A 9,881-nucleotide genomic window follows, 5' to 3' on the forward strand; every position below is an offset into this window, starting at 1 on the left:
AGTAGCGAGGAGTACCTAGGGGAAAGGATCTGAGCGGTTCATATGCTCTGCTGTCCAGGAGATCTGGGGGTCCATTGATTGTTTGGGATTCTGATTGTTTTAACCGTTGACTATAAAGAAGTAAGTGACAATTTTATACTTCTTAAAGGAAGGTGGCTTGTTTCCGATTTTAGTTGATGCATCTTAAACATTTACCTCCATGCTATTTAGAGGAGCAAAACCTTTTATGGAGGAAGGTTTTGGAGTTGAAGGCTCGTCACAATGAGGAATGGTTCATTTTGGGCGATTTTAATGCAATTAGAGATCGAAGTGAACGCATGGGATGCAGGGATAGGATGGAACGATGCGAAGAACTTAATGATATGATAAATAATGGAGAACTGGTTGATCTCCCTTTGGTCGGAAAGAAATTTACATGGTTTGGTTATGATAACGAGAGGAGTAGGCTGGGCCGTTTTCTTCTTTCACCAGGTTGGTTGTTGAAATTTCGAGACATTTGTCAAAGGGGCTTTAAACGTTCTGTCTCTGATCAATGTGCCTGTTCTATTGTTCACTGGGGCTGTGGATTGGGGCCGAGACCCTTTAAACATTTTAAATGTTGGTTAGATGACAAGGAGTGTTTGGAAAGCATCAAGAACCAGTGGATCAAGAATGCTCGCCATAATGATTCTGGGCGTGATTTGTTTCATAAACTGTCTTCTGGCTTGAAGATAAAAAATATGGTGGGGTTGAGGAGAATATTTTACAAGGTTGGGTTGTATTATGCGGGTGTCAAATTGGTAATCTTCCTTTTGTGTACTTGGGGTTGCCGATTGGTGGTAATCCGAGAAAAAATGCCTTTTCGGAACTGATCATTGTGAAGTTTAAAAGTAGATTGTCATTGTGGAAGAAGAAACTTTTATCCTTTGCAGCAAGGTTAACTTTGATTAACTCGGTTTTATCTTCTTTACAGTTATTTTACATGCCAATCCTTAAAATTCCTAAAGGAGTGGTTAATCGAATTGACAAGATACGGTGGAACTTCTTGTGGGCGGTCCTGAATCGAAGCGTAAGATGGCTAAGATGGGGTGGAAAAGGGTGTGCAGGCCGAAAGTAAAAGGAGGATTTGGTGTTTCTAATCATCAATTCAAAAATCAAGTTCTTTTATCTAAGTGGTGGTGGGGCTTTGCTAAGGAGCCTAATTCTCTGTGGAGAAAAGTCCTTGTACGGATTTGTTTTAAGTGGCGTCCTTCTACTGTTGGGTTGAAGAAGATGTCGGACATTTGGCGTTGTATCGTTGGTGTTGCAAATGAAGACCCGGTTAATAAGTTCTTGGAGCGCGATTGTTTCAGGTGGGGGGTAGGTAATGGTACGGATGTTTTGCTTTGGTACGATGTTTGGTGTAATGATCTACCCTCGAAGAATTTGTTTCTGAGGTTGTTTTGTCCTGCCAATAATAAAATGGCAAAGGTAGTGGATTACTCTGTTAACAAGTCTTTCATACATGATAGGTGAAGGGATTTCTTCTTTCGACCTCTTCTGGATAGAGAAGCGTCTTTGCTGGATGATTTGTGTGATTTAATTAAGTTGATTGTTGTTGATCCGGAAAGGTGTGATCGGATTATTTGGAAAATGGACGTTAGAGGTATATTTTCTGTTAAAAGGTTATCTAATCTTATTAATGATAACTCTTAATTTCTTTGATGCTAATCTAAAAACTATTTAGAAATTGAGAATCCCTCCTAAGGTTCAAACATTCCTATAGCTTGGCTATTTGGAAAGACTTCCAACAATGGCTTTTCTCACCGGGAAAGGTGTGCATGTGGAGTTCGAGCAATGACTTTGCCCTTGGTGTCATGAGTGCACGGAGGATTCGGACATATGTTTATTGATTGCAGGCATATGTATATTTCTGGTGTCTTTTTTTTCAATTGGTGGAACCTTTCTTGGGTTGCTTTCCCTTCGTTAAAGGCGTTCATTATTCTGAGTTTCGATTCCCATTTTGATGGTCACTCGAGAAGGCTTTGGTGGGTGGCGTGTGCTGCAGCTCTTTGGCCCATTTGGCTAGCCCGCAATGCAGCTATCTTTGAGAAGAAATTTTGTTCCATTGATGCAGTAATCTTTCTCACGAAGTCAGGCCGCTTTTCCGGATTAAAGCTATCAAAGATGATCTTATCTTTTGTTGAAACAGTTTGGTGGATTCACCTTTTGCTTGTGACAGTATTCCGAAAGGAAAATTTACTGCTGATGGAATGTGTTGGTCACCACCTACTGCAGGTTTTTTGAAGTATAACGTTGAAGGTTGTCCTGGCCAGGGGGGTTGTGGGGGGTGCTTAGAAATTATCTCGGTGTTGTCTTGGCTATGTTCTCGGATCCCATTGGCTCTGCAATGCCAATTGTTGCTGAACTTATTGCTATTAAAATGGCACTTTCCCTCTTTATTCAGTCGTCCCGATTGAGAGGTAAGGGCTTGATCATTGAGTCCGATTCAGCTTTTGCGGTTTCTTGGTGTAAGAAGAAAGATGATCGGCCCTGGAAACTTTGGGGTTAATTTGATGAGATTGATTGCTTTGTTTCGAAAATTGGGTGTGTTTACTTTCAACATGTAAACAGGGATCGTAACTCAATGGCTGACTCTCTTGCCAAAGATGGGGTCGATGGGTCTATGTTGTTTAATGCGTGGTGGTAGTATGCATCTTTGTTATGTTATCTTATCATGTTGGAACATATTTGGGGTCACCTTGATGTTCCAAGGTTCCAGTTTCGATTATTATATCACCTGGCTTGGGCCATTGGGAAGGGAAGGCAGCTCGTGTTGGTCTATTGACAGCAGCGATGGCGCATGGTTCTACAAGAATCGACAGTGCTGTGATGTTTAAAGCTTGGATTTAGTATATTTTTTATTTTCTGCTTTAGTTTTGGTGATTGTTGTTATGGGTTTTGTAAAGGTTCTCTTTGCTGTTATTAGGGGTTGTTTTCTACCAACTATGTGAGCTTTTTGTTAATCTGACTCCATCAATAGAAGTCTTTGATTCATGCTTAGCAAATAAATAATAAAAATTATAATTTAGTCATTGAACTATTTGAAAGTTTTCATTTAAGTCACCGAGCTATTTAAAAGTTTTTATTTAAGTCACTGGATTATTACGTTTCTTTTTTTAATTTCATTAGTGAATTCCAGCGACGATTTGACGATCAGTACAGTGGATCAATAGTCATCGACGAGTAGAAGAACATACCTTAAATCCAAGTCGATTTGAAGGTCACTGTCGAAGATCCTAGAAAAAAGCTGTTTGAATTTTAATTATCAACTTTACAATGTCTAAAACTGTTTCATGAAAAGAAAATTGGACAATAAAAGAGAAGGGGAAAGAGAACTTTTGATTGATGCAAGCAATGCAAACATAAAAAGTCATATAACATCGATTTTAACAGTCCAATGATTTAAATAAATTTTTTTAATAGTTTAATAACCAAATTGTAACTTTTTTTTTAAATTAAGTAGCCAAAACAAAATTTACATATATTTTAATGACTAATGGTGTAATTTACCCTTATTTTATTCACAATTATATAATAAAATATACCATATAAAATAACAAAGCATAGAGTTATTATAAATGTGTTATAACTTGCGATTGAAATTATTAGATTTTATAACGGGTTAATAAATATTTTATAAGATATATTAAAAATATATCAAAATTTATATAAATTTATAATATCTTAAATAATATTGTGATGAGAAAATAATAGATATAAATAAGATGGAAGAAGTAGTTTAAAGCACTTATTAGCAATCACCTAATTAATGGTATTACGATGATGGCAATGTTCTCTTTAATGTGTATATATATTTTGGACAATAACGACGTTCATGATTTTGTGAAAGTCAATAACTCATTCGGGTGCACACAAAGCCGATATCCTGTCATCTCCCTCTTTCTGTCTTTTCTGAGTTTCTCCTTTTTATGATCCTCTGTTTTTTCATTACCTCAATGGCCTACCGCTAAAATTCGTGGTCTCCCACATCATATCGAATCCGAATTCAGTGATCCAACACAATCCAATCATCAACGCTCGAGGTTCAGCACCCAATTTTAGTAACAAAGAGGCACACCTCGTAGCCCTCGCACTTTCCCTATCTCCAACTTATCCTCAACATTCTTCCATTTTCCTCTGCGGAATTGAGTCAACGGTTGAATTGCAAAAAAAAGGTTTACTGATTGGGTATTTGCGAATCTGGGTTTCTTCCGAATTTCCAAAATTTTGATAAGATTGAGCATGAATTGGCTTGAGAGTGGCTCCGCGAGCTAGGGTTTCGAAACTTTTGAATTGGATTTTTTTTTTATTACCTGATAAAGTATGTGCGAATCAATGGAGGCTTATAAGACATGGGTTAGGAGGAACAAAGACTACGTACACTCTTTGGAGTCTCTTGCCAATGTAAGCTTTTATCTTCTTCCCCTTCCCCCCCCCCCCCTTTATATAATTACATAATGTCAACCTTTTTTTCCTTGCTTCGGAAGGTTAATTTTAATAGCTTTTTTTATGGTTCTTGGTAAATGACTTATATATATAATGTTAAGGTGCATTGAATTTATCATATATGCTCATACTTCCAAATATAAGTGCTTTAATCTGTTTTTCTCCAAAGCTTATTTCTTGTTTGATTGATTTAGAGTGGGTGACTTTCTGGGTTTCACTTATGCTGCTATAATTTCTGGCTACTGCCTCTTCCGTCTTTCCTTAAAAGTGAAGGAAATCCATTTGCAATTTAAAATGAAATGAAAGAAAATAAAAATGCCTTTTACTTGTTTTTGTTTTTCAGATATTGGATCTGAAAACACATTCAGTTGAACAACAAAAATGGAAAGTTATTATATCCGGAAGAGTGATGATTATCTGTAATTTTAGAGTTTCCAGTTAGCTGCTCCGACTAGATTCTTTTTTATTCTTCACTGTGGATAATATATACCCCAATTCCCAACTTATGTTTTCTTTTTGTATTTATGGACTATGATCTATGTAGTTCGGTTATTTGGATTATTTGTGTGCATGCGCGCATGCTTGGGAATGTGGGCAACATTTTGTGAATGATTTTTTACTGTGTTGTGAAAATTGAGTGTTGCTATCTTATGCTGTTATTGAAAATGGTTGTGCAGGGATTGACGTGGCTTCTTCCCGAACGGTTCTCCACTTCAGAGATAGGGCCAGAAGCAGGTTTTGTGAAACTTTGGTAACATTGGCTGTTTCTTTATAGCTTAGAAAGTAGAAACTGATAAGATTTCCCCAACCCCTACTTGATTCAAAGTAATCATCTAATTGGTTGCTGTTGAGAAAGAAATGAGTTAACGTTTTAAATGTGGTGTTCAATTACTTCCTTTTAGGTTCTAGCTAAATGTAGTGCCCCCGCTCCCTCTCCCCTTCTTAAGTCCCCTGGTTTGTAATGTCAGTGTGAAGAAGATCAAAATATTTCCCAACTTAAGTTGTGTCATCTTTTCATAGACTGAGTTCTTTTTTCTTAATGAACTATTTGGTAAATTTATGCAGTAACTGCAATTTTGGGCATAGTCACCGCCATCAATGAGCATATAATCGATACTACTCCTTCTGAGAGGCATCCTGGCTCTGCTGATCCTTTATCATTCCCTTATGGGTTGTGCATATCTGCACTAAAGGACTTGGAAACTTTGGTCGAAGTTATCGCTGAGCAATACTATGGTGATAAGAAATGGAATTTCATTGCTGTTACAGAAGCTATCAAGTAAGAAAGCTTCTTTATATAATGTGTGACGCTTTAAACACCTAGGCTTTTCCTCCTAATTTTATTGGCATTATGCATTTGCCTGATTATTTTGTACTTGATGTAGGGTGATTGTTAGATTAGCTTTATTTCGGAACAGTGGATATAAAATGCTTCTTCATGGAGGAGAGACTCCAAATGTTGAAATAAGTTCAGACGATACAGGTTCACAACATAGAATCGGAGGTTTCCCTAGGCCTGGAGGTCATCACCATGGAGCTGGTTTGTTACAAAACAATCATGGGTCAAACCCATGGACTATTGAACGAAGGGCATTGTCTGCTTTGAGCAGATTTGGAGAGAGTGCTAGGATGGTGTCTGACCCTGTATGGTTCCAGAGAATTCAACAACAGCATGCTATTATGGCGCCTCCAAGTGATTATTTCTTTAAAATTTGATGATTGGTTACTTATTAGGGTGAATTGATGGGGAAGTTTGCTAATTTTTGCGTTTTTTCCCCTTTTACAGCTTCAGTTATTAAAAGGCCTACTCTTTCCATGATTTTGTCGGAGAAGGGTGTTAATGGAGCTTTATTTGTTCTAGGGGAGATCCTGTTTATTACAAGACCACTTATTTATGTTTTGTTCATTAGAAGATACGGAATTAGGTCATGGATTCCTTGGTTTCTTTCTCTGGGTGTGGACTTCATTGGATACGGCTTTCTATCACATGTTACAAAATCCAGGATGGTTGAAAGAGAACAATGGTTCCATCTTTCTGCCTCTGAAAAGGATGAGGTTAAGAGTCTTTGCTTTATAATGAATATTCTTACACACTCAAACTAGGGCTGTGCTGATATGAAGTGTTGAATCCAGGTTAAACGACGGAAACTGTTGTGGGCACTTTACCTCATGAGAGAACCATTCTTTAGCAAGTATACCAGGTAATTGATAAACTCATTGCTGATACCTTTCCCATTGATGAATAATTCAACAAACTAATACATATTTGTTCTTCAGGCAAAAGCTTGCCAGCACTGAAAGCCTATTGGAGCCGGTTCCTTTAATTGGGACTCTAACATGTACGCGGAACATATCCATTCCTCTTTAATCTTTCAAATTGATGGGCATAAGTCCATGCAGGTTATTGGTTAAAATAATTTAGCAAGAAATTAATATATATTTGATTTATAACTTTTGGCAGCAAAACTGGTTGAGCTTATAATTGGAGCTCAGACAAGGTACACGTACATGTCGGGATCTTAAGAATGCAGCCGCGCAAGTGCTTCATGGTTTTGTTGCTGTTGTATTTCTTTTAACCATACAAAAGCAAAGAAGCAGTAGTTGATAACTTACAATCAATTTTCTGTTACGTTGTTCCGTCTCAAGCCAGGCACAACAAGAAGAAGTTAGTCTCTGCTCATTGATGCAAAACAAGAGAACAGGACATTAGTATGTAAAAGGTGGGGGCATTTGTTTGAGGAGTTTAGTTTTGTTTGCTCTCGTGTATTGTACTGTTTCATCCATGCAGCGGATGGATTTCTTCTACTTGTTTGAAGAATTTTGGTTCTGTTTGATTGGAAATCCCAAGAATTCAATTTGTGTTCTTAGTTCTTACAAAAGCAATTATCATATTACTTTATGAAAAATAAGTTTAGTTATTGCTAAATTCATGAATTGATCGATTGACTTTCCTTAATAATTAACAAATTAAAATGAAAAAAGAGTTAATTTCTCAGAATTTAAATCTTTATTTTATTTATTAATAAAATCAATGTTTAACAGAAAAGAATAATTAAAATTTAGGATTTCCTAATTTACCCATCATCAATACCTTATAATATATTTAAAAAACTCCCCGGTGGGGTTAATGCTCTAAATGTGCACATAAAATTTCTTTTTCTAAGTTTCATTTTTTTTAATTTTAGATTTTTAATTTGGATAGCACAATGGAATTAAATTCTAATATATATTTTAAAAATATTAATTACTATAAAATTATTAGTATGATAAAAATAATTTCTAAGCAAGTAACAAAAATTAAAATCAAATCATCATATGTATTATTTTATTCTAAAATAGTTGATAATAAGATTACTAATAAAATAGTAAGAAAAATACAAGTCATATGCAATTTTATCTAATTTTCCTAGTGCATATTTGTTACGTTATTTCCTTTTAATATTTAATATATGCTTTTATCCGCATCTATTGGTTCTTGACAGAGTTCAACATTTGAATTTGAATATGCATAATTAAGATTATTAAGATCTTCTTCCATATACTTTCGAAGTATGAATAATCTCAATTCTACCTATTATTCAAGTTATGAAATATGCAATATACTAGTACGATCAAACATTTTATGTTAAACAAATATGATGTTTTTTGACACCATTTTTGTGAAAACGGGATTGACTTGGATTTTGAAAACAAAAACGAACACGGGAGTCGCCACCAATCTTTTTGGATGAGGTGTGATCGGGTCACCTCGTAAAATGATTGTTTTTAATAAACGATTTGATTTTATTAAAAAATGATTCTGGTTCACGAAATTTAGAAAAACGGGTTCGGGAGTCGGTTACGTACGAGGAAGAATTAGCACCCTCGTAACGCCCAAAATTGGTACCTAGTTGATTAATTAGTGTCTTAATGTCGAAAGTTGAAAATTCGAAAAGAATTTAAAATACGATCCTTTTTATTAATTAAAAATTCTCGAATAAATCGAAAAGAGAGTTGAAGACCTACTCGCCTCAAGGTAACGAAATTTCATATCCCATAAGTTAGGACACGATATTTGGAACCTTAGAGAATAAGCTTGCCTTTAATTTTTATTGAAATTGCATGCACTTTGAAATTTAAAAGGATATTTTGCTATTTGAGTTTAACGAGAAAATCGAAACCCCGTAAGTTAGGGTACGATTTCTCGAATTTCCAAAACGCGCAATATTGCCTTATTTTAAGATTTTCTTTTTTTTAATGACGAGTGCAACGCTTGAACGAGGTGTATTTGCTTTGTTCGTGATAAAATAGACCAGTTTATTATTGGTATATACAAATTGAAGGCAACTTTCGAAGTAATGAAGTGAAATTGAATGATGATGTAAAACATAAATAACAATTTATGAATAAAATGTTATGTTAATGATTGGCAATAATACGAAAACAAATAAACAAATTATAACGTACCACACTACATTTTAATAGACAAATAAGCGAAACAAAATAATTGAACAAATAAACAAACAAACAAATAAAAAATAAATCGACCACCACATGCATCATTTTAATACATCAATATTAATAATCCAAGTAAACGAAACAAAATAAAAGAAAACAGTTTTACATAGCTAATAGTCTAAAACAAGTAATTTAGGAAATCAATTCGAAATAAATCACAAAATACTTCAAACAAGCAATATATAAGCTTAGAATGAACAATATTAAAATAATTTAAAATAGATGACAAAAGAAAATGGCACGTGCAAGAATTCTCTTTTCATTAAAAATATGTAAAAGTTTTAAACGATAATATATATACGATGACTTAAATCAAATAATACAAATAATAAGAAAAATATTAAGTAAAATAATATATATATATATATATATATAACTTAAAATAAATAATAAAGGAAATCTGTTTTTTTTAATAAATAAATGAACTAAAGGATGAAATTAAAATGAAATCAAAATCTAGGGGTCTAAATTATAAATAAATAAAAAGATTGCCAGGGACCAAAATAGGATGCGCTGGAAAGAAAGAAGGACTGATCGGGCAATATGCCCCAGTCCTAGAGCGTAGCGTTTCAACGCGAAGGACCGTATATGGTCAAAGGACCAGATTGAAATAGACACAGAATTCCAAATAAAAAAAACAAAAGAGTCAGATTGCACTACGGCGCAAGATGGAGGGACCCCGCGTGTAATTTGCCCATTCACCGCAGAAACATGCGTATCCTGTGGGCTACGGGTCGGCCTCCCCAAAACGATGCAGTTTTGGCGCCTGGGGAGGCCTATTGAAACGGCGCCATTTAGTTTATGTTATTTAAACTAAAACTTTGTTTTGAAATTTCATTTTTCCTTCTTCAGAGAAAAAAAAAACTGGAAGGCTCTTTGAAGGCCCCCCATGTCTTCCGACGGTCGGGCTTCTCACC

The 9,881-nt window shown here is 35.1% G+C and overlaps 1 protein-coding gene across 1 annotated transcript; it reads left to right on the top strand.

Moving 5' to 3' along the window:
• Nucleotides 1–3,853: 3,853 nt before the first annotated feature.
• LOC105797459 (peroxisome biogenesis protein 16) lies at nt 3,854–7,346 on the top strand. The gene is made up of 8 exons (XM_012627429.2): nt 3,854–4,425; nt 5,145–5,202; nt 5,533–5,746; nt 5,853–6,160; nt 6,254–6,522; nt 6,601–6,668; nt 6,745–6,806; nt 6,929–7,346. Exons 1-8 carry the CDS (start codon nt 4,345–4,347, stop codon nt 6,988–6,990), a joined length of 1,122 nt encoding a protein of 373 aa, XP_012482883.1. The 5' UTR covers nt 3,854–4,344; the 3' UTR covers nt 6,991–7,346.
• Nucleotides 7,347–9,881: the final 2,535 nt, after the last annotated feature.

This window comes from Gossypium raimondii, chromosome 7, assembly GCF_025698545.1.
Source record: "Gossypium raimondii isolate GPD5lz chromosome 7, ASM2569854v1, whole genome shotgun sequence".
NCBI lineage: Eukaryota > Viridiplantae > Streptophyta > Magnoliopsida > Malvales > Malvaceae > Gossypium > Gossypium raimondii.